The 25,921-nt window shown below is 44.4% G+C and overlaps 1 protein-coding gene across 3 annotated transcripts in view; it reads right to left on the bottom strand.

Moving 5' to 3' along the window:
* Positions 1–594: 594 nt before the first annotated feature.
* Positions 595–25,921, bottom strand: part of NHEJ1 (non-homologous end joining factor 1) — a 73,170-nt gene continuing 47,843 nt past the window's right edge. For 2 of the 3 annotated variants that reach the window (XM_019741873.3, XM_074313700.2), the window contains exons 6-8: positions 3,680–3,797; positions 2,980–3,098; positions 595–2,528 (exon numbers count right to left, since the gene is read on the bottom strand). In XM_019741873.3, the coding sequence (XP_019597432.2) occupies positions 2,454–2,528; positions 2,980–3,098; positions 3,680–3,797 (312 nt within the window). In that variant the 3' untranslated portion in view covers positions 595–2,453. The remainder of the gene's footprint in view (positions 2,529–2,979; positions 3,099–3,679; positions 3,798–25,921) is intronic. The other variant, XM_074313696.2, reaches the window with a different exon arrangement.

Below are 25,921 nucleotides of genomic sequence, written 5' to 3' on the forward strand. Positions count from 1 at the left end.
TGGAGTGGGGGTTGGGCCAGGCTGGGGGCCTCAGGGAGGGGCCCAAGCCAGGGGGCAGGGCTGGAATACAGCCTGGCTCGGCCAATTTGTCAAGGCAGGGATTTCCCTGGAGTTGCCCTGGGACAAATGATTCTCAGCCACTACCCCTAGCTTTGGGGGGTAAGAGCTTCAGGGCAAGAATGCCTGAGGCAGGGCCTCTGCAGGCAATGTTTATGGAAGGATGTGTTTGGGCAATATCCCCATGGAGACAGCAACCTTTGGGGTACAGTGGGCAATGGGCGGGGAGGTCATCAGGCATATTCTTCCTTAACCTTTTTTGAAAGTACACATTCTTTTGCAAACACGGAAAAAGTTATGCTCTTAGGGTTTCACTTATAATTTGGGGGGATTCACAACTTCTTATCCCCCTATAATTAAAAAGGCCAGTTCTAGAGACTGTGCTCTTGGGGCAGAGGGATTATCCAAAGTGAAGAACCCGTATTTTCTCCCAGCTTGCTGGGAAAGTCTCTCCATTTTCCATGTGGTCCTATATCCTATAGATCCTGAAATCTAGCTATCTAAATTATGCCAAAAAGAAACTAAAGAACAAAGTGAGCCGTTTACAGGTTGTTTTTACTTGGTTCCCAATTCACTTCAGTGATAGGTATGACTACGGGCGTGCCAATGGGACACTGTGGTCTGGAGGTAGAGAGTTATCAGCAGCAACGGGGAATGAACCCCGGGGGAGCTCTCAGGCGCTGCCAGCAGGTAAAGGCACAGGGCAAGTCCTGAGTCCTCAAGATTCCTGTCTTGAAGAACCCATGAGGAATAAGAGTCTATTAAAAGGAAGCAGGGTCAGAGGAGATGGATGTAACAGTGGAAGACAGGAAAGAAGGACCTGACATCCTTCCTGGAAAATGTCTGCAATGATGTACAGAATACTGCACTTAACAACTCAGCTGTCTGGGTTCAAATTCTGACTGTTCCTTATTAGCTGTGTAACCTTTGATAAGTCACTCAATCACTTCAAGTCTCCATTTCCCAGTGGGTTAACAGTAGCTTCCTCACGTGATGCTGTGAGAATTCAATGTCAGGCACTTATTAGAGTACCTGATATACATTAAATGCTCAATAAATGTTATTATTATTTTATTATATCACTATTATTTTATTATTCCTTGGGTCGTCCACTCTCCCATGACTTGACATGAGGACAAAAACACCACTCCCAGCTAGAGAGGATATGAGAATGAGGAAGCATTTGACCATCACAGATAAATAAACCAGAAAAGGCCTCTGTGGGTTCTGCCTCTGACCCTTCCTCTACCTAACAGCCCCCAGTTAACATGTGAGTTCTACTTTGCTTCCTGTCTCTCCAAGGTGAAGTTTCATATGGTCTTACCTATATAGGAAAACCTAGAGAGAAGGCCACGGAACTTTGCCAGTCCTGGTCCACTAAATATTGCTAGATGTGCCCAAAGAGTTGACTTTCTAAATGTCTAAGGTTCTACCTATCTCACACAGCCTTTACATTTTTTCTTGCTAAGCGCTATGCGTTCTCTAGGCCAATTCTGTTGTCCCAGAGAACTCCTGTGGCCATTTCCTGTTCCCTGTCATCCTACCTTTCCTAGCTCTTCTAGTTACTGTGCTATTTGAAGTGGAGTGAAGGATGGGAAAGTAAAATTCCTTTTTCTCCCACTCCAGTGGGAAGCTAACTACCTTGGCCCTGGTGCTTGGAGCTCTTTGTAATTTCAATCCCATATTGTGGTTTAATCTATTGTCTATGCCTTGGAAACAGACCAAAAACCCATATCCAGTTGGGCAAAGGAGAGCAGCCGCCATCTGTTCTGCCTCGTGCCCACCATGGACAGAGTTCTCCAGACCAAAGTTCCCACATGGAGGCAGAGCACAGGCCACAGCAGAGAAGCATAAGAAGAACCGGAGGGACTAAACTGAGGGCTTAGATTTCATCCAGAGACAAGTGGGGAGGGACACCGTAAAGTGAAGTGGGTTACGTGTTCCACAGAATAAGTACTCTCAAAAGCAGGGGAGTATGAGTGGTTTTTATAACATGCTGAAGAGAGAAGTGGGTCTCTGAGGAGCACCTGGGACTGGCTAGGGACTCTTGAGAAAGGTAGGCAATGCTTCCCAAGCATGTTGTGCCTTTCTGCTGACTTGCCCTCTGCACCTAGAGTCCATGATAGCGTCCGGGGTCTAGAGAACCTTCACCACAGAAGAGGAGTGTATGGGATTTGCAGAGACCGGCTTCAGCTCGGACAGGGAAGGCCAATGCCCGACGGGATGGAGCCAGGATCCCCTCGGTTAACAGGACCCATTCAGGTGGCCTGTCAATGTGAACTTCAGTCGTCTTGCCTCTGACTGTATAATTGTGTCAGAGGTATTGCCGCCACTGGCGCTCCTTCAAGGTGGCACTATTCTCCAAGTCCATCCTCAGCAGTTGAGACAGTGACAAGTTAATCGAAGAGCCCCCTTAGCTTCTTCCTCTTGACCTTGGATAGCTGAGGTCTCTGCACAGAGTCTGAAGGACCCTAGGAAAGAAAGAAACCCAAAATGAACAGGGGTTTTGAAGAGTACCCCTTAGGTTAGGAAAGGAACTTCCTTCCTCCCACGGCTCTGGTTAGGAGAGGCCTTCTTGAAGAGGCTGACAGTGTCTTGAAGTCTACGTCAGGCAGTGAATGTGATATAAGGCTCTACGCAGGAGACGTGTGCATCCGTCTCCCCCTTTCCCCCCAGGGAACCACCCCACGGACTGCCACTGGAAGTGGGGTCAGGTAGAAAAGAAGTCAAGGTCCATCATTTAGTACAAGAATTGCAGAAAGGAGACAGCAAAGGAAGAGTTAAAAAACTGTGACTCTCCATATAGAAAGCCTCAATTTGGAAGCCTGATGACAAAAATGTCCCAATATTGGTAAGGTCGTACCAACACGGTGGCACTTCCAAGAACCCAGAACACCATCCAAGAAGCTGCTCGTGACTCACTGTGGCCTCTTTCTCAGGCACTGGGAGGGATGGTGCTGAGGAAACCGGCTCTTCTGGCTGGTTCAGAAGTTGGCCATCAGTTCCTGGTGGGGAGGCGCTGCTTGAGGTCCCAGGATCTCCTGAAATCAGAAAGATCAAGGGAAGATAGTGACAAATGCCTTCCTCTTACCAGGAAGACATTAGAATTTACCAAGCATTCTGAGAAACGCCAGGGGTTGCTAATATATAAACAGACAGAAGCAGCCACAAATCCAACTTCCAGCTGATTTTTTAAAAGCCCTGTTTCTACTATGAAGATTCCCCAAGTTCACTTTCACCAGGTAGGACAAGAGATTTCTTGACACAATATAACCAACTGGTCTTCTACTCATTTCCCGACATGTCTCAGATGGGGAGACTCCTCTTTTTCCGGGTTATCTCACTAATTCTCTTAAGTGCCTAGACCAGTTACTAGAACTTTCTGCAACGATGGTAATGTTTTGTATTTGCACCATCTAACTTGGCAGCCACCGGCCACACGTGGCTGTTGAGCATTTGAATTGTGGCTAGAGCAAAGAAGGAAATAAGAATTTAATTTAATTTAATTGTATTAATTTAAAGTTAAAAACTCACAAGGGCTAGAGCTACCATGAACCTGGAGAGCATAAACCTAGACCCTAACTCTAACCCTGGGAGACCAAGTACTCTTGGAGCCACTCACCAGTACCTTGATGTTTCTGCCTCACTTGGACCTCTTGTCTGGTGACTGCCATATATAGATCCTGTAGATCTGTGACAAAGTGTCTTCCATCACCAACACTGCATGCCGCTGGTAGTTTCTACAGGGGAGAGGAGATGCTGTCATTGGTTACACTATATTGCCAGAGAAAAGGGACTTGATATTCCACTGGCAGAACTGACATCAACTCCAAAAGAATTTATATAAAGAAGTTAGATCCCATAAAGGGCACCCATATCCAAGCCTGTTGGGACCAATATGAAGACCTCTTGGGGAATCTCCTCTGAAAGGCAACTCCAAAGTATATCTTAATTTTTCCTATACTCAGGTTTACTGTATTCTTCCATGAATACACCATAGGTCTCTAGGCTCTTTCTGTCAAAGGGATGACCTCTTAGAGGGCTATTTTTAGGAATTCACCTTCCCTAAATTGTCCCTGAGCTATACAGTTGCTACTTTAATTAAATTCCCTCGTAAACTTCCATACTAGAGAGAAAAATGATGACGATGAATAGTGAAATCCAGGATAGGGGAGAGAGCAATATGGTAATATGGCAATAACAGACTGGGGGATAAGAAGAAATTGTGGAGTTGTGATGTTCAGTTAGAGGAGATGAGAGAAATAAAGTTCAAAAAGTTTGGAGGCTTACCTGACATTTTATACTCCCTACTGCGACCCCACTGTGTTTTATTATAATCGACAAACTCACAATGTGGGTGATACTAATCCCAAGGGGGGTGAAAATTGGTTCTTATGGGGTTAAAAAAAAACTTACTCTTTTAAAATATAAAGCACAGATATACATGCACAGAATTTTGGTATATTTTTTATATTAACATTTCCTAAGGGGGGTGATTAGGAAAAAAATGTCTTAAAAGATTCCTTAGGGAGGTGATAATGAAAAAACGTTGAGAAACACTGTTATAATCACATTATATTTACATGTTTCCTGCAAACAGAATGAACTGTGGCTTTATATTCACAGCAAAATGCTTTGGCTAGTTCGACTTTCATATATTTGGCTGAACCGAGTTGAAATAATGTTGAAGACTGAAGAAAGTGCAATAAAAATGAGATGAAAGAGTGTGGTATCCAGTGGTCCCAAACCTGGCTGCACTGCAGAATCCTGGAAAGGGCCCAGAACTCCTTCATCTGTCCCTGTGCATGCAAATCCTCATGGTTCCTAGCCAAGTTAGCAGGTCTCCAAGGAAGCCATGCCAGCCACTCATATGGCAACCAACCCCAAATCCTGGATCGGCCCATACCTCTCGTCAAGGGCACTTTCTCTGGGCTATAAGGGCGTTCATTTCTGAAAAACCACTGTGGGTGAAGGATGGAAGAGAGAAAGCGGGAGAAGCAGGGAAGTAGTGGCTGAACCAGTCAAGATTATATCTTTCCCTGTGCATGGTGGCAGCTGAAAAACTTGTTGATTCCCAGGAAACGTAACATACATTTGTACTCTAACCCAACTCCCATAAAGATTATACCAGTCTTGGACTTTCACTGGAAACCACAGGTAATGAATCAGAAGCCCTGAGTCCAAACTTTACTTCTAGCTAGTAATCACACTAGGAGTAAAACAGCTCTCTCCAGCAGCGTTCCCTGAGGAATGAACTGACATAGGGAAGGCAAACTCTCAGGCCACACCCCCACCTCACCTTGCTCTCCTTCCAGGTTCTGCTCTCCTATCCCCACGCCTCTATTCCACAGCCAGAAAGCCCTGACAGTGGAGAGGCCAACAGCTGTTCTCCTTCCTTATAGCTCATGTCTCTAGGATGCCCTTTCATATTGCTCAAGAGATATGGCCTCTCTTAGCATCACCCATACACAGCGTGGTAGGCACTGTACTATTTGAACACATGGGCTAGGCAGAATCTAGGCAGTCCATGCCATCTCCTGCCCTTTCTATGGAACTAAACAGACTCATAAATTTTCCAGGGTCATTTTTAGCCAGTTCGTAGAGTTAGTCTCAAAATGAAGTGCCAGAAATGGAAGGTCACAGAGCCAGTGCTGTCCTGGACCTGAGTCCAAATCTAGTACGTACATATTAGCCCTCCCTCCTCTCAGAGAGATCTGGTCCTGCAGTTGCTATCAATGGGCATCCTCCGTGAGTATATATCCTCAGAAAAGTACTAGGCAAAGAATATTGGTACATTTGCTGCATATTTACTATGTGCTAGATAGACACTGTTCTACGTATTTAAAGTATTAACCTATTTTTGTCTTATTCACTGCTATTTCCCTGGCACCTAGAACAACCTGGCCCATAGCAGGGGCGCAATAACTATTTATGAATGAATGAACATAGTAGGCAATAGTATGACCCCATTTTCCTGAGGAGGCCACAGCTAGTAAGTGGTGGAGCAGGATGAGAACCCAGTCTGGCTTCAGGGCCCACAAATGTAATGATTACCCTATTTACTTCTCTGAACCGCAGAATTTTTGTCAAAAGGGCAATACAGCCTTTCCCAGGATGACAATCCTCAATCCCTCACATCTGCCTATATTCCCATCCAGCCCAGGACAAGCTCCCTCAGGTGATAAGAAAAAAAGCGAACAGATAAACAGGAGGCAGCCAGCCTGACCTGGAACCCTCCGGGGATGAAAGGCCATACCCTTAACCCTATTCTAGCCCTTCCCAGTTGTCACTGATTCCTTGGGCATCGTCTGCAGAATATGCCAGGGAAAAGAGGTAAAGAGGCCAGAGCCTGGGAAGGAGAAACTTTAGCTCCCTGCGCTGGACAATGGTAGGGCGAGCTGGGGCGGGCGGCAGAGATCAAAGGGACAATGCTGGAGTCAGGACTAAGGAAAGCAAACAGCAGTGCCCCCTGCTATAAGTACGACTGAGCCAGGAACAAGGTGTACCAGCCACAAAGCGGGTCACTGCCCAGAGTGGGGAGGGGAAGAATACTGTGTAATATGCTCTGCTGTATAATGTCTTCATCTGATTAACCCAGAATCAATGCTACTCAGCAAAGAAGTTGAGATTCCTACCGTGTGCCAGGCACTACGGGGCTGAGGGAGGGGAAATGGGTGCACGGTTCTTCCCTCCTCAGAACAGGACTGAGTTAGTACAAAGAGAAATAGGTCAGCGTCCCTGCGTCAAAGAGTTTATGTTCACATGTGGGAGAAGGGCAGGTGTTTTATTTATACATATATATATATATATGTAAATATTTCAAACATTATCCTATAACAAAAGGTAAAAAGGAAGGAACCCAGAGAAGAAGAAAGGGATGAATTCTGACTGAGGGTCCAGTAAAAAGCTTCGGAGGTGGTGACATCAAGTTAAGCTTTGCAAGGTTAGACTGAATGTGGTGGAAGTATTTGAGGCACAAAGGTGTGAAAAGGCAGGCTATGTGGACGTATCTCATGGGAAATAAGACTAGAAGGCTAAATTCATATCCACCAGATTGCCAAGAACATCGTTTTTTGAATTAAAGATATGCCTATGGGAATTGCCTTTTGTTTCACAAAGTCGCTTTCTCTACTATACAACTGGTTGCCAAGGTTTCCTTGGCTCCAAACTAATACTGATACAACAATGAGGAATCAGAAGCTTCCTCTAGGTTTCCTTTTGTAGGCTTCCTGCTACATTTATGGACATTCTTTCAGGTCTTCTTCACTGCTTACTGCTAGTACCGTGACTTTTCAATAGCCGCAAGAGTCATACTACTCTCCTGTCTCCAAGAGCTATTTCACGTTCCCATCTCCATCCACTAGGACTTTGGCCCCTGCTATACAGCCATATCAGAAGCTTTAGGAAAACCAAAGTTACAGATATCCTACAGGGCATTTTATTTCCCTTCTTGTCCCTACTAAGCCTACCTTGGTTCCTACGGCCCACACTACCCTCTTAGCAATAACTCCCATTTTCATCAGGTCTAAAAATCGCTCCCAGTGGTCCAGAAATTCTAAGAGTCCCTCCTACTCTCTGATCTCAACAGGAACTGTTGGAGAGAGCCCAACTGCCACTTTCCAGTAAAATAAGAGGTCTGATCCCATCTCACCTTCTCCCGTCTCATCCCACCTTTCCTCTGGGGCTGTTTCAGGAAAGAAACCATTAGGGTCCTGGGTAAGGAAAGGCCAGACCCTGATACACTGCTCACGCTACTCAATATGGGCCCACAGGCTGAGGATACAGATTTATTAGAAGAAAAAGGGGAAACGAGCAAACTGGAGCTCCCAGCATCAGCCTGGAGCAGGTCTTTGGTTGTGGCATCAGCCCCAGAAGCTGGCCCAGCCCCAAGGCCCTGACACTGACTGTCACAATGTCACGACCACAGAACAGGGCCCCTCACACATGACTTGCTAAGGGTAAGAACTCCTCTCCTACCTCTTGCAGTCTGGTAAACTCTGCTGGTACTGGATACAAACTTCTTGCCCAGGGAGCCCAAGTTGCAGTTTAGGAAATCATCACCAGCTCCCCTGAGGGGTACGAGCGCATTGGAAGAGTCTCCTAAGGTCTCAAATTACCACAGGGTTACCACGATAAATAGAAAGAAACAAGAAAAATGCTTTAGGAAGGGGACTCTAAGGAGAAAGACTCTTCAAGAAATAGAACTCGTGCCCCCATCCCATCTATCTATTCACCAGATAAATACTGACCACCTAGACGTGGAGGGATGGATAGATAAGGTGGGGGTGAGACTAACAACATCTGCCTCACAGAGTTTGTGAAAGGATTCAATGAAAGTAGAGTAAGTACTCAAGAAATGTGTCCCTTCCCTTAGCAAGGCACACTGAGACTTTCCTTGCCTGGCCCCAGTCCAGTGCTAAGGAAGCTCAAGAAATGCCCTAATGCTGCAGTGCACGGAAAAGCTAGGGTTGACCCAGGGATTCACCTTTCCCCACTGTACCCCAAAGCATATGACCTTCTAACAATTCAGTAACCAGTCAAACCCAGGGCAGGGAGCTACCTGTGGGTAGTTCGCTGTCCACCACTGCCACGCTAGCCCACTCCTCAGTCTCTGGAAGGACCAAGGCCGTGTGGCTTTTGTATCAGAAGGTTCTGGTTTTAAATCCTGGCTCTGCCAGTTAGCAGCTATGTTACTAACCGCTGTTACCTCACCAGAAAACTGAGGAGACCAATACCTACTTTTATAAGACTGACAGAAGGATTATACAAGATAATATTTGTAAAGGTTGCCTGCTGAGTACATATTATGTCTCCTGACCTCCCCAAAACTGCTCTTGTTGCTTCTCAGAGATCTTCTTTATTCTCCCCATGTTTAGGACCTACCGAGGAGGCCACGGTTTCCCTTTCATTCTCGTCACCCTCTTTTCTGGGGGTGAGTCAAGCAACCCTCCCCAGGAGCACACAAAGCACAAACAACTTGCTCCTCAAAACATTTTAGCAAAAGGATTCCACACAGCCCAACTTGTCCAACAAGGCTTCAACCAGGAACCCTTTCTCACCACCATTTCCTGCTCCCTAATGTGGCTTGTGCAAGACACTCCGTTACAGCATTTCCATGTTAAAATAATACACTCAATAAAGTCTATTTGGGAAGGGAGAGAAACATGAACTGCAGATATGTCATCCAAAGAGTTAACAGCCAAATGGTGTTTGACGGGATTAATCTCACAGTTTCTTCAGGGTCAGAGGAAAAACAATGTTACTGGGATAATAAAGAGAGCTCCGGTGACGATGTTCATCTCATTCTCCCTTCTCCTTACTTCACATTTTCCCACAGCATCTCACGCAGATGAGCTGTTTCTGAGTTTCAGACAAGATCCAACCCCGAGGGGTCTCTCTGTTTTATCCCTCACAGAATACCCCTCTGTTCTCTCAGTTCACTATTCACCAACCTCGGCGATGTGGGAGAACACAGTACCCTAAGTATACAAGGCACGCTGCCCTTGAAGACCGTGTGGGAAGCTGACGAGACAGCTGACACTGCTCCTGTGTTTGGTCTGGCTTCGCTTTGTTTGGGTCTGTGCCGCACAGGGCCTACCCTGACCACTCTGCTCCGCCGCTGCTGACCTCGCCATGCTCTCCTGTCCGCCTCTGGCTCCTGAGCTCCCACCCGCTCCACGCGGGGCTCTAAGGAAAAAACATGGAGAGGCCTGTACTTAACCTTGGGTTTGGGACCTTGCAAAGGTCCACCTAGTAATAGTCCACCTCACCCCTCCATCCTTTTCAAACAAGGTGGGAGAGTCTGCAGTGTAGTCAAATCATTAATTTGACTACACTTTGTGGCCACCCTTCAAAATGGGATAATTTTGCTGCCTCACTCTCTCTCATGGTGCTGGAAACATAGTGGAGCTAAGATAGGTGCAGAGTTCAAAACAGTTTGAGATAAAGTCCAGTCTTACTTATATTATTCAGATTTTTGTGGCTCCATTTGAAGCCTTCCCTAGCTCCCTGCACCGCACAGTCAGAAGGGAAGGGAGGCAGGAAGAAAGACCATATAGAGAGGTCCGAATCGAAGGCTTGAATGATACTAGTAAGATTCACATTTTGGAATGTGTTCAAAGCACTAGGTACTCGGCTAAGCATTTACCGCATTATCGCAGTTAACTCCTCAGTGACCCTGTCAGCTGGGCACTCAAGTCTTTCTTATTTTGCAGATGAGAAAACAGAGGCTCAGAGAGGTTAAGTAATTTGACCAAGGCCACAGCTGGAAAGTAGCAGAATGGGGAGGTGGCAGACAGGCCCAGGAAGCTGAACTCCAGAATACACCCTTGAACCACTATTACCATGATGCCTCTTAGAATCACCAGTGAGACAGCCATTTCTCCCTCCCACCCTCCACCCCCTGAAGAAGGCTGGCCCTTGTTCTGAGGGCTAGTTGTACTAGATGCTAGCTCTCACCTCCCTTCTTAAATCTCCAAATAGCTCAAGAGGCTGATAGAGGGAAAAGACAAAATGCCCTCCAGAGAAGGAAAGCCTGACTTAACCCCTTGAATAATCCTTCAACGGAACTAGAAAATCAGAAAAATGAATCTCTGGTATGGGGAGGCTCTAGACTCTAAATCTCCTTTTAAAATAAGTACAGCCCCTCAAAGTCATAGCAGGAAGGCCCCTTAGCTCTGCCCCAAAAGAAAAATAATGGTAAAGGGAGTGGAAGTGAAGGTGGGGGCAGGGGCCGCTGCTCTCATAAGAGCCCTTTGTGGTGGCTGCCTCTGAAAGGAGGTTTTGCTAGACAAGGTGGAACTTCTCAAGGTGACAAGCAAATGGTACAGCCTAAGCTGTGACCCTTTGCTCACTCCTTAATCAACCCCTCCCTTTTGGAGGGCCGGAGCCTACACTGTCCCGAAGCCCCACCCAGCCCCTGCACAAACCATGGCTTTCTAGTCTGGAAGGCGACTAATGAGCAGCTAAGGGGCTGGGGGGACAAAAGTGGTTTCCTGGGGGGACGAATCCTTAGAGGCCCTCAGAAAGTGCAGCAGCAACGCTCATTCCTTCTTTTCTCTCCTCCCATTCCTTCTCCAAGAAGAACAAGCAGTTCCTGTCAGCTCTGGCTCAAGGAGGGGACCAGCCTATCAGGGAGACAAATCTGAATGATAGTTTAGCACCTCTCTCCAATTCAGCCACCTCACCACCCTTTTCCCAAATGGAAATGAAACAATGTAGTAGAAATCAGAAAGGAAAAAACATCAGGTTTAGTAGCAAAAAGAAAATGACAGCTACGAGGCAGGCATCTGGCTCTGAAAGCTCTGTCCCTGCCCCATGCCACGGGCACTGCGTGTAAGTACATATTTCATTTCTTTTTTCTCCTGTTTTAGTGTAGAAGGGAAGGCAGTCAGCTGGGTCTGTAGGGTACAGAGGTGATTTAGAGGACCCAGTAGTATTCTCTGTAGGACATCTACCACCAAAGGGATTCTCTTTCACTCCGATTACATGCTTGACAGCTGGGAACACAGCCCATGGTGGCTGTGATCTCATGGGCTCCCTGCCCCCACCCTGCCTGCTCCTTGTAGGGTGACAGAGTCCTTTCCACCCTGTAAAATCTTACTCTATAGGGTGATGTACTGCCTCTCTCTCTCTCTCTCTCTCTCTCTCTCTCTCTCTTTCTTTCTGTCTGTCTGTCTCTCTCTCTCACACACACTGGTGATCAAAGCCTGGTCCTCATGACCTTAGGTGGGTAAAGGATTTTTAACAGGACACAGATCACAAAGGAAAAGACTGAGAAACTGGACTACATTAAAATTAGGAACTTCTGTTCCTCAAAAGACACAATTAAGAGAGCAAAAAATCGAGCGAGTGAGAGAAAATATTTGCAATACATATGAGCAACAAGGACTTGTTTCCAGAATATATGCAGAACTCTTGAAAATCAATAAGAAAAAGACAAATAGCACAACAGAGAACTGGCAAAGAACTTGGTCATATCTAAATGACCAATAATTACATGAAAATGTACAGAATGTCTTAAGTCATTAGGGAAATCAAAAACACAATAGGATATCATTATGTATTTACTATAATGGCTAAAAGGGAAAAGGCAGATAATACAAGTGTTGCCAAGCACATGGTACAACCAGAACTCTCATATGCTGCCTATGTGAGCATAAATTGATAGAGTCACTCTGGAAAACTGTTTGGCAGTATCTACTAAATATGAACATATGCATAACTATGAAAAAACTATTCCACTTTCATGTATGTACCCAACACAAATGAATAAATAAATTGTGGTACAGTCTTACAATGAAATATTATACAGAAATGAAAATTAACAAAGTACTGCTACACACAACATGGATAAATTTCATAAACAGTTTGTTGAGTGAAAAGTCAAACAAAAAAGAGTGTATACCATATGATTCCATTTATATGAGGTTCAAAACAGGCAAGTTAATCCATCATACTGGAAGTCAGGAGACTGGTTACCCTTGGAGGTGGTAGAAACTGTGTACTAGAAATTTTCTAGTTCCGGATTTGGGTGCTGATGATACAGCTATGTTCATTTTGTAATAATGCTTCTAGCTGTGTGCTTATGATATGGGTACTTTCTGTATGCACCTTGTATTTCAATTTAAAAAGTTTATTAATAAAAGATAAACCACTATAAAAAACAATTTGGCAGGGCGTCAACAAATGTAGAATTACTATATGACCCAGCAATTGCAGTCTTAGGTATATACCCACAAGAATTAAAAACATATGTTCATACAACAACTCATACATGAACGTTTATAGCGGCATTATTCATAACCCAAAAGTGAAAGCAACCCAACTGTCCATCAACCGACAAATGGATAAACGGAACATGGTCTAGCCACACAATGGCATATTATTCTGCCATAAAAAGGAATGAAGGACTGATACTTGCTTCAATGGATGAACTTTGAAAACATAATGGTAAGTGAAAGAAGCCAGACACAAAAGACCATATAATATATGATTCCATTTGTATGAAATATTCAGAATTGGCAAATCCACAGACACAGAAAGTCGATTCCTGATTTCCAAGAGCTGCAGGGAGGAGAGATGGAGCATGACTGCAAATGGGCACAGGGTTTCTTTTTGGGAGTGTTGAAAAGGTTCTAGAATTAGACAGTAGTTATGGGGCACAACTTTGTGAATATTATAAAACCACAGAACTGTACACGTTTGGTATATACTCTTCGGTAAATGTTATAGTGTGTGAATTATATCTCAGTTTTTCAAAGGATTTAAAAACAGAGAAAGTGTCTACTCTCCCACTTTCCTCTTCCTGTTTTCCACTGTTCCCTCTTTTGGGAATAGACTCTTAGGCTCCCAATAGGCCTGGCCAGCTGTTAAAGGACTTCAACATAGTCAGTGGAGCAGGTTCCTGCCTGGTGACCGAGTGACTAGAGTGAGCATAGAATGGGGACAGGACATGGGATCTACAGTCACACAGGCCGAGCTTTGAAAAGAACTCCCCCACCTACATATTCGTTTTAAGTGACTTAATCTCTTTGAGCCTAATTTTTCTCTCCATAAATGAGTAAAATAATCCCTATCAATGAGAGTTGTTGTAAGGATTGCTAAATGAGATAAGGTGTGTAACACAGTAAACCCTTCCCCTTGAAAGTTCCAAGCAATCTGAGTTACTTGAAGGCAACCAGAAAACGCACTTTATTTCAGCAAAACTATATGGGTTCCGGAGTTGAATTGCTCAAATCCCAAGTTCATTACTTGACCTTTCTCAGCCTTAGTTGCTCCACTTATATAATGGGCATAATAACACTGTATGCACCATCGAGTTCTGGTAAGGATTAAATGAGATAATGCATGTAAAGTGCTCACTGCACTGCCTGGCACATAGAAAGCACTCAATAAGTATTAACTGTTATGAATTCACTCATTAAACAAAATTGTTGAGTATGTCAGATTGTGTGCTGTGTCCTAAGGATGAGATGGAGTTCTCTGCCTTCAAGGAGCTCATAGTCTGGCTGGGGAGTCAGACACATAAACAAATAATTGTTTTTCGTGGCCAGGCACACACTGGAGCCTTTGATTCCCAGTCAAGAACGCTCGGTCTACGGCATTATAAAACAAAGCTGGATACGTAAGGAACGGTGTGGGGTGGGGGCAGCAGTGAACTGACGAACCATGAATCAACAGTAGACCTTTCTTTTTCCTATAAATAGCCGACAAGAAGCTAGATAAATAGGCATGCAGACTTCCTCCTCAGCTTTGCTGCGAACTGGCCAGTGGCTGAAGGGCATCTCCTATGTATCTGTCTTCCCTGTTCTTCTAGTGCTGCTCCCTCTCACCTTTTAGATCTCAGTTTAAATATCACTTCTTCTGGACTCCTGATCACGCCATCTCAAGTATTTGCTCATGTAGTACTCTATGATTTTTTCTCCAAACAATTGTAATAATTTCCAATGATCTGTTTACTCATTTGCTATCTCCCCTGCTAGGCTATGAGCTCCTGGAGTTCAGGTTCATTCCACAAATACTTGCTGAGTATCTGCTATGTGCCAGGCTCTGAAGTAGGTGCCGGGAATTCCATCTGGGGTGCAGACATGGCCACTGCCCTCACGGAGATTCGAGTCTATAACTTCTACAGAGCTCTGGGATAGATGTTTATCCCAGTCCTGGCTGAGAACCCGCTTCTGACGAGCCCAGTTAGATATGTGCCCTTGGCAGTCAATCTCTCACCAAGTCCAATAGCAAGAGGACGGAACTCTGGGGACTTCTCAGCGCTTCCTTTTGCAGTCCCTCCTTTTGCAGCTCACAGCCCAGTGGAGTTTAAGCGAGGGCCCACAGGACAACCTCAGAGCCACCTCTGCGAGTTCTTGCCTTATAAAGCTCTTCCTATCAGCATTCTAAGAGCAAGAACAGTTGGTATTGGGCAAGGGATGCACTGGCTGGGGTGGGTGTGAGGTGAGAGTCTCCCTAAGTCCCACAAAGAAAGAATAACTGAACCTGGAAATGCTAAGCCTTCAACACCTTTCAAATTCAGTGGCCTGAGATTCTCAGACAGCTGCTTCCCATCGTCTGAGCTTCTCTACCATTGAACCGACTTCATCCCAAAGGGTGCTTCCTGCGAAAGCCAGCCTGAGGTCTAGGGATGCTGTGTTAGTCTCCAGTAAATGTGTTCCACTGCAAACTCTTTGGGGATAGGCCAAGGAAACAGTGTTTTCCAGGACTGGGAGATAATACAATTCAAAGGATTGTTGAAAAAGCTGCTTCAAGTACTGTATTAAATGAACAAGGGAGTGTGTCACACACACATACACACACATATAGAATAAATCCCTGCTTAATGGCAGAAGATAATGTTCTGAAAGAAGAATCAGGGAAAAAGTCTCAAGCCACAGAAACAAATACATTTATTCATTCAAGAATCACTTACTTGGCACCTTCTCTAAGCCAGATTGTTCTAGGTCCAAAGAAATAAATGAATGATTGTATGTTTGGCAAAATATGTTCAGTTCTATCATACAGGTCTGTGCACAGTGTGCTATGAAAGAACAGCGGAAAGCAGGCAGGATTTTTCATCCTTGTCAGGGATTTCCTAGCCCCGCCCCCAAGCTGCCCGGCTCTGAACCTGCACGAGGAGGCAAACAGAAGCAAGGCCAAGGGGTGGGGCCCGGGTGTGGGGCTGGGGTCAAGGTATAGCCATGAAATCAGAACAGCATGTTGAGTTGAAAACAGGAGGGAAATCCACGGGAACCAGCCAACTAATAGCCCCAGCCCAAATCGCTGCTGCCAGAGCTCTCAGCATTAATGATGAGACCGTAGGAAAGCTGGCAAGAACAGTATCGTGTGGGAGCTGATGTTCTGCAGCTAAATCTGTGTGAGGCTGTCCCCAGAAACTGAGGCTCTCTGGAAATCCCTGCACTCAAATTCCTAACTCAGCCCCAGGTTAGGAGAACGCACGTCCTCAGCCTCACTTTTCCTTGCCCCTCTCTGAGCACGTAGTATCATGTTGTTCTCCTGCTGTAAGGACTTTGCAATTCTTAGATGAATACACTGAGCCCATCCGTGATGGGTTCAACATGGAACAACCTATAATCTGGAGAAAATGAATGTGGCAAGGGTGGTTCTCCCAGGATCCAGGATCCTGAGTGGGAGAAGAAGGGAATATATTTTTTTTCATTCAACATCGAAACTTTGCTATTACACCAATCACTACGTTTTCTTACCATAGTCATATGATGTTACTTAGTACCATCAGTATGGCTCTTCCTGAACTCATATTGATATATCTACACTCTACTCCTCATGCCTTTGATATTCTATAGCACGTAGTTTTTAGCTGGATGGTACAATATGGCTATGGAAGAAAACTGTTCTCTAGATCACATACAAATGACTCCAGAGTAAACTAAGGTGGCCAGCTCGGTTGAGCTCCCTTCCTTGGAAGTATGTCCTACTCACCCACAGCTCTCCTTGAAAAGGCAAGATGAGGGAGAGGGTCAAATCTGTACTATGTGACCCTAATTACCTGGCCCCAGCTAATTAGATCAAGGGTGGACACCTGATCCAAGAGAACTCAATCCCTGGACCAGATTCTCTCCATCAGCTGTGTGACCCAAGTCACAGAGCATGGATTCTTAGTTTCTGCTGTTTGTTTTACGCCATGGACTCCTCTGGCAGTCTGGTGAAGGCAGGGGACCCTTTTTAAATGCATAAAATAAAATATATAGAATTACCAAGGAAACCAATTAATTAAATGTCATTATTCAAATATGAAAAAAAATCACAGATTTATAATATAACAACATATGTGCTTCTTTATTGACACTACTAGTGGGTCTAATAACAACCATAATTTCAAGTAGAGATGAGCGTAAACTATATTCCACAATATCTGCAGCAACCATAAAATGATAGGAAAATATCTGTGATTTCTACTGGTGACAAAAATCACAGATACTGCTAATGCCACGGTGGTTTTTGTTAACCCTTATAATAAAAGAAATGCTAAATTTCAGTTACAGGTTAATGAAACTAAAGATGCCATTTGTTCCCCCACCCAACTCATGAAACCTTGAATTCTAAGCATGGATTCTCAAGGCACCCGTGGACCCCAGGGTAAAACCCCTGCTATAAAGACTCTCATTGGATGACAGTGGGTGCGTAATTGAAAGGCCACACAGAGCTAGTCAGAGTTAGCAGCAAGCCAAGCCAAAGCACACGTCAGTCAATAGTGGGCAGGAGCAGAAACAAACCAGCCAGTGGTGGGCTGTGAGGGGCAGAGATAAGCACTTCCAAGATCTCAAAGAAAGAAGCTGCCTTTCCAGTTCCCGTGACGCATGCTTACCTCTCTTGAAATCAGGTACTGGGAGATCTCCCTGTGCCTTTTCAATCAATGTCCTTTTTACTTAAGCTAATTAAGGGGATCTTCTTCCTTAGAGTTAATTACTGACATAATACCTTAAAAAAATGAGCTAATCGAAATACATTTATAATATATTATGTATATTTGTGTATATTCATATTCTACTAGATTATAGATTCCTAACATCTCAAGGTGTATACACTGTCAATTCTATAAAGCCCATAGCTGCTGACTACTAGGAACCTGCAGGTATTAATAATGGCAAATGCCTCAGGGAGGAGGGAAAGCGGCCTTCCCTGTGCCTGGTGGCCAAACCTGGGCAGTTTATCTCTAGACACTGAGCTCGTAGGAGCCAGACAAAACGGAATAGGAAGAACAATAGGTGAAGAAGTCCCAGTACTATGTGAATCTCTGTAGACCTTTAGATTTAGGGAGTACAAGGGCACACGGGAGACATAAATGGCCAGGAGAAGTAACCAAAATGGTCAGAGGTCCCCTTGGAAAATGCAGCTCAATTAGATATCCCATTTTACTGAGGAGGAAGAAACTGAGGGACACAAACTGTCCTGAACAGCTTTCCTGTGACAAAAGTGACACCGCTGGTCAATGCCTAACCCCCCACTAGACAGATAGATGCCTGGGGCCACTTATGTGGAAAAGGGAATAGAATGATCCTCAAAGTGTCTCCAGCTGCTCTTGCCACTGTCTGTAATCCCACTGAGGGCAAACAGGAAAGGAGAAGTTAGGGGACAAGGGACTGAATATTACTGTTCATTAAGTATATAAAAATGCAGTGAGTGGTGGGTATGGTGTTTATTTCATTATCCTTTACTCCTTATATGTGTCACATATTTTTTTATGCGTTTAATATTTTCTAGTAAAATATATTTTAAAAAACACAGTGAAGTCCAAATCAAACATCCAAATGGAAAAGTGAACATTAATTACCGCAACATTTGGTAGTGACTACCCAAGTCCAAGCACGTGAGTCCATGGAGGGACGTGCTCTCCAGACCTGTACCCCCAGGACCAGTGCCGGCCCCCACTGACTCCAAGCTTAAAGAAGGGCAAGGATCCCAAGGAGTCAGAGGAAACAAGAAAACATTCTGGATATGAAGTCACTTTCCAGAAAGTCCAGAAGGCTGGCAGGTTGTGGGGTTAGGAAGTTGAAACACTAAAATGTCAATTGCGAGGCCCGAGTTATCTGCTACCAGTTTAACTCAAAATACTGTCATTCACAACAGGGCACCTGCCTAACCCATGGCTGAGGTGACAGTGGAGGTATGTGACCGAAAACTGTCCAGTGATGACTCTCAAATCCACTGACTAGGGAAAAGTAAGCAGGCCTAAGAAGGCACTAAAGAGATACCAGGAAAAAATGGAATACAGGGAGGAAAAAATGGAGGTTAAAAGATAGATTTCAAGTCAGACCCCGACTCAGAACAGAAGTCACTGTGGGGGTGGTGAGGGTAGGTGGTGGGAGAAGGGCCTGGAAATAGAGAGCATCTGCGGAGGGGTCAAGATATGCCTGATTCGGAGAACATTATCCTACATGGATGTGAACAGGTTTGAGGATAAAAGCTGCTTCCTGAGACTTCTAGTCCCTTAGCCCAGGAATTCTGCACTACCTGTCCTCTCTCCTGGCTATAGTCTTGGAACACTAAAATGTCCATATCATTTGTAGGCATATAGTACATCTCACATTCTTTTAGATCTAGGTTTCACCGAAGAAGAGAGAATGCCCTGGTTACCTAATTTAGCATTTCCTAACTGATATACTCTCCACTTCCTTTCAGGAAGCCATAATCTTGTGGGTTTAAGATTCCCACTGAGTTTGCTAACCCCCTATCCTCAGGCGAGAACAGGCAGCCCTGACACCAGGCTGACCCTAGGGAACAGAGCTGCTACTCCAGGGTTCATCTCCAGGTGAGGGCATGAAGGAAGGACCAAATCTAGGCTCTGGTTACAGGGCATCTTGAACACCTGTTGATAATAAAACATTATCTGTCAAAGCTTCAGCCCTCCAACCCACCAAAACAGAGAAAGAGAATGGGAGAAGAATTTTATTCCCTCTGATTCCCACCCCAGGGAATAACACTGTCTCCCCACCCTCACCCCAAAGGCCACTAGTCAGAGTAGAAAGGCACCTAAGGGAGGATCGAAAGAAAAGGCTGACTAGGGATGTGGAAGACTATCGATCTCTTCCTAGAAAGGGAAGGTGGGCAGTGGATACAGGAGAAAGGCTAAGGAAACATTTGACCAAATCAGCTTTCTTCCTTTCCCACTTCCATTGAGTTTACCTACCGAGGTGACTTTTGTAAGAACTTTAAAGGATCACTCCAGCTTCCAAGTGAAGAAAAGATTGTAGGAGAGCACAGGTGGAAGCACAGAGGCCAGTTAGGAGGCTACTGCAGTCGTCTAAGCAGAAATGATGGTGGGTCAGATCAACGTGTAGAAGCAGTGGCAGCCTGCATTCACTTGGACAGAAGAGCCAATAGAGCTTCCTGCTGGAAAGGATGTGGGGATAAGAGAAAGACAGAGTCAAACAGGACTCCACGGTTTTAACCCAAGAAAGTGGAAGGATGGAGTTGCCATCAATGAGGAGGAGAAGGTTATAGAAGCATGTTTGGAGTATGTGTGTTGGGAAGAAGGAGACAAGTCAGGAGCTCAAGTTGAACATGTTGAGTTTGAGATGGCTCTTAGACTTCCAGGTGGAAATGTTGAACAAGCGGTTGGAAACACTGTCTGGGGTTTGGGAAGATTTGAGGTGAAGACATAGGTGTAAAGATGGTATTTAAAGCCATGAGATTGAACGCAATCACTGACAAATGAATGTAGGCAGAGAACAGTGGAGGAATGAGGCTAAGCCTGGAGCTAGTGCTGAAGAGAAGAAAACAGCAGAGGAGATTGTGAAGAAGTCACCACGAAGTAGAAAATAAAGCCAGGAAAGTGCACAGCTCTGCAAGCCAGACGAAGAAAGTGTGTCAAGAAGACCTGGGTGACCAACTGTATCAAAGGTTACTTGTAGATCAAACAAGATGAGAACCAAGAACTATCGGACGTGGCAATGAGAAAGTCAGTAGTGACCTTTTCAAAAACAACTTCAGTAGAGTGATGGAAGTCAAAGCTGCATGCTTTAACGAGAGAACTGGAAGTGAGGGACACAATAGAAACAGACAACTCTTGGCAAGAAGTTTTGCAGCAAAGGGCGCAAAGAAACAGAGTAGTCACTGGTGAGCAAATCGGGATATCAAGGGGAGGAGTTTTTAAATGGGAAAAATAGTAATAGCACATTTATATGTAAACATGACAAACCTATAGAAAGCAAAAAGTTAGAGAGAGGAGAATTACCGGAAAAAAGTTTTTGATAGGTGACACGGAATCTAATGTCCGGGCAGACAGCTCATTTCATCTGTGCAAACAGTAGAAAGGCAGTGTATGAGGGCATATATGTTAGCAGTCAGGAGAAGTGGTGTAAGTCTGTTCAAGTCACTTCTGATTCATTGTTCTTTTTTCCCCACGAAAAATGGAAGCAAGGTTAAGGTGATAGGGACTTGAGGAAAGAGACTACGGTGTGAAAGCCATCTAGAATGATGGAAGAGTGAATGGGTTAGAGAAGTACAAGTATGATATGACTAAGGGTGCATTCGAGGTTCATGGTCAAGAATTTAAACGGAAACTGATCAGCATGATTGTTATGTTTTATTTCTCACTACATTTGGCTGCATGTGCAGGTATGGAAGAGGTAGAAGAGTTGGGTTTAACCGTGCACAACACAAGAGATGAGCCCTAGAATGAAGAGTGCACGCAGGGAAGTGACTACCCTTTTTCCCCAAAAATAAGACCTAGCCGGACCATCAGCTCTAATGCGTCTTTTGGAGTAAAATCAATATAAGATAAAATCAGTATCAAGATAAAACCCGGTCTTATAGCAAAATAAGACCGGGTCTTATATTAATTTTTGCTCCAAAAGACGCATTAGAGCTGATGGTCCGGCTAGGTCTTATTTTCGGGGAAACATGGTATAATGATTGACCATAGAAGCTGGGTAAGGAAGGGAAGCAGGACATCAAAGGAGTCAGGACAATGAAAAGGAGGGAAAGATCAATGGACTGGAGGTCTCTGTGGGATTAAAGGAATGTTGGGTGGAGGCAGAGAAGGAGAGCGGGAACAATAAGAGGAGGAAGTGGCTGGAAAGTAGGGTGTACAAAGCTGAGCTTATGAGGGGGTAGCAGTTACTGGCAAGGACGAGGTCTCGGATAGGCTCTAGAGTTTCTAAACAGCAGCGTTTCTACGGACACTTTGGGCTAGACAATCCTTTGTCGTGGGGGACACGATCGGCGGCGTCCCTGGATGCTCCCCACCACACGAGGAGACAGTAGTACCTCTCACGTTGTAACAGCCCAAAATGTCTCCAGACATTGCCAAATGTGCCCTGAGGGCAAAATGTCCCCTTGTTGAAAACCACAGTTCTAGAGCATGTCCACAGAAATCAGTGACTGAGACAGGGCGGATGTCAAGACAATTAGAGAAAACTGGAGAAAGTGGCAGTGAGTCAGGAGCTAAAGTCCTCCAGGATGACTCAGTCAGTGCGTTACCAAAACACGAGGCGCACCGGATGGCATGTAATCTGATGACAGGAGACGCAAAGCCGTGCTTTTTAGGGAAGAGGAGGGAGAATGGCGAGGAAGCAATTAGAAGCAAGGAGGGCACGTATCCACACTCAGCAGTAAGAGGACTATGGGAGAAGAAATAGCCACCATGTGAGAAGGCTGCAGAGGAAAAAGTATCCTCAGGGGAAAGCCAAGTTTCTGAGCAAAAAGGAGAAGGGAATACTCAGAGAAGAGGTTGGAGAGAAGATTTTGCTGATGTCGCACCATTTATTCCAGAAGGCACAGTGGAAGGGTTCAGAAATCGGGGAAGGGTGGGAAACGAGGACAGAGCGAGGAAGTGTGAGATGTGTCCCTCAACCGGGAAGGTGGAATCCAGGGGGAGGTCTGCTCAGCAGAGCCGTGCTGCAGGGGACACAGAGCTTCAAAACCAGAGAAGAAGGAAGCCTTCTGGGATTTTGGCAAGAAGGTGGACGCAGGTAAGAATATGCCTGAAATGTGGCAACGCTACTAGAAGTCACATTGAAATTACCACCCCTGAGCTAAAACTAGTCTAGAATAAAAGGATAGTTTTCTAAGCTTCACTAAAGAACAGTACCAGCTTTACTATCAGGAAGTCAACCAAACAGACGCGCCTCTATCAAGAGCTGAGAACAGGGTTTTCAAGGGTCCAGGAGCTAAGGAAACCTTCAAGGAAGGGTGAAGTTTGTGCGAACTTGGTATAGACAGGCCTAAAGCCCTATGTAGAATTCTTAGGGCCAGTTAGGAAAGTGCCTTCCTCATTAGAGGATTAGAAATTAAGGTGTACTAAAAGAGCAGAGCGGCTCTAAAGTGACAATGAAATATGGCCAAGAACCCAGAGGACCTGTTCACTCTGGAAGAGAATTCGAATAAATTTCCAGACAGGCTGAGAATCCCCCCAGGGCCAGACAGGGCTGAGGAAGGGAACCTGGGCTACTGAGTCCAGGAAGCTAAACCAGTTGAGCTAAGAAAGGGCAAAGATCTCTTATCAGGATAAGATCGTGCTGGGTAAACTCATCCATTTATTTTTCCTTTTAAAAAAGTTACAAAAAAACACACTGACTTATTAACACTTAAGTTTAGACACTACAGAAGTGTATAAGTAAAAGACCCCCTCTCTTCACTTCCAAACCCCTCCTCACGGGTAATGACTGTGCTCGATTTGGTGTGTATCCTGCCGGACTTTTTTCTATTCTTATGTGAACATACATACAGAAAGGTGGTTTTTCCTTCCCCCAAATGGGATCACATTATATATCTCCTTCTGCATTTTGCTTTTTTCACTGAATAGTATATCATGGCCATCTTTTCAAGGTACATACAGGTCTACCTCACTCTTTTTAATGGCTTCACAGTGATTGGATAAATCATAATTTTTTCAAATTTACATTAACAATGGGCACTTAAAATGTTTCCACTTTCCCCTATTATAAACAATGCTGCTTTGAACATACTTGTGCAGCCTTCTTCGCATGTTCATAATTCTACAGATTACATTCCTACCTGCTGGACGAAAGGGTGTATCTGAAACTGACAAAAATTTGCCCTCCAAAAATAATGTATCGATTTAGCCTCCTAACAAAATTGTATAAAGAGTGCCTAATTCCACATACTCCTGCCAAAGCTATAATAACCAATCTAAATTTCTGCTGACTGATAGGTGGAGAGACTCTCAATCTTGTTTTAATGTGAAGTCCTTTGTGGTTTGTTTGTTTGTTTGGGTGGGGGGGGGATGTCAGTTTAAGAATAACGAAAACTGCTTTCAAATTCGTCTATATACATAAACATTGAACCAAGAGGACACCATGCTCATTAAATATACTGATTGCTAAAGGGAAAGAAATAGGAGAACAATAATCACACACATAACAACACTTTCGAATGCTTAGTATGTGCCAGATACTATAAAAAGTACGGAAGTATATTATCTTACTGAGCTCTCACAGCTCTATAGAGGGATTAATATGCCCATTTGATACAAAAAGAAACTGAAGCCAGACAGGTTAAGTAACTTTCTCAAAGTCACGCAGCTAGTAACTGAGTAGAACCAGGGTTTTGAACCCAGACCACCTGAATCTGGATTCCCCATTTAGACAAGTTAAGTAACTTGCTCAACCCAAGTCATACAGCCAGTAAGTGGTACAGTGAGGATTCAAACCCAGGTCTGCCTAACTCCAGAGCACACATATGTAACCTGTGTGTGTGCGCGCGCGTGTGTGTGTTTAATAGAACTTGCATTATCTCTATGAAGGATGTAATGATAGTGTGGGGAAGAATTTATTCCTATAGAAACTTTCTTTTTTGGGGGGGGTTCTGGTTTTGGTATTTTGGGTTCTGTTTTGACTAAGGTTTGAAAACAAATCCTGACCTTGCCGTGGTTGAGCTCAAGGCAGGGCCACTGCATTGCAAGACACCAGGGGCATCATCCTTCACGTGAATGGAACTCATTGCAATTGTGCAGTGCACAACCCAATGCGGTGACCCCAGGACCAGATACAGACTGACTAAAGGAAAAGGGAGATTTCTCCCCACAATTATTCCAAAAGAGCCAAGGGATACAGAGTGTCCCCTAGCGGTTGAGAATGGTGTTGGCAATCACAGAAGTCGAGAGCTCCCCAGAACTGATAGAACTCAGAAGTAAAATCAAGAGACATGAAAAGGAATTGCTGCTCTCTCTCCCTAGAGCGTTCCCTTACAAGAGAATGCAAGACATATCAAGACTCCTCTTTGGAGAATCAACGGTTCCCTGAGAAACAAAGAGGAACAGAGGGTAAGTATCACCAACAACTCGGGTCGTAAGACTAAGATGCTTACACAGTAAATGAAGAGAGGAAAGGAAAATGATTTTACTAACTGAGAGAAGGTGGTAGAGAAGGAGGGATTTACATAAATAGATTCAAGACTAGATAATCAGTTCTGGAAATGTCTTAGTAATCTTCCAAACGGCACCCTTCCACTACTAAAAAAAAAAAAAAACAACAAAAACCACTAGAAAATTAGGAGAACCTTGAAAATGTTCTCAAGGGGAAAAATGATGCTAAAAGAAACCCAGATGTGGTGAATATAAAATGAATGGAATTTTGGATTCATTCCTACTGTCAGCCTCTCTTAGAATTGAGGCAAAGGCAATTGCAGACTTGGGAAGAAAGGCTTAACTTGACCAAATTAAAATGGCCTAAAGCCATGAAGAGACCATGGGTAAAACAGAAACACACATCAGCTGGGCAGAAGATGGGCCCTGAGAATCAGCACAGTAACAGAAAGAAATGGAGACGGTTTAGCCAAGGTAAACATGATTACAGTGAGTGCTGATCGCTTGCTGGATTGAGAAGGGGATATTCTGATTAATCACATTTTCTAGGTTAACAGGTACCATTTGTTACTCATACAGATTATCAATGTTCAAAGAATTGAAAACTAAGCTGCAAAATAAAAATAACACTAAAATAGAAGACACTTCCTAATCTTCTAATGACATGGAGTGTTTGTCAAAAGTATCGGCTGTCAGTACCAGTCTCAGGTTTGGGCAGAATCTGGTCTGTTTTTGATCTGTCAAAAACGTGGCTAAGAACAAACAATCTAGAAAGATATAGATGGCACCAACTAAGGAGATGACAATGCCCAGCGTTAAGGGACTTTTTTTTTTTTCAGTTCAAAGGACTTAGTAGAGTAAGAAGTATGGTGAATGTTAACAGCAAAGGGATAGAGAAAACAAATGCCACATTCATTTTGACAACTCACTAGACTGCAAGGTTCCTGAGAGCAAAACTTTGTTTTGGTCACTGCTCTATCACTGCATCTATAACAGTGACTGGCACACGATAGGCTCTCAAAAATATTTAAAGCAGAAATCAGTGCTGTTCTTTAAATACGCCTTTTC

Source organism: Rhinolophus sinicus, chromosome 17, assembly GCF_057876585.1.
Source record: "Rhinolophus sinicus isolate RSI-liver-muscle chromosome 17, RSI-T2T, whole genome shotgun sequence".
Taxonomy (NCBI): Eukaryota; Metazoa; Chordata; class Mammalia; order Chiroptera; family Rhinolophidae; genus Rhinolophus; species Rhinolophus sinicus.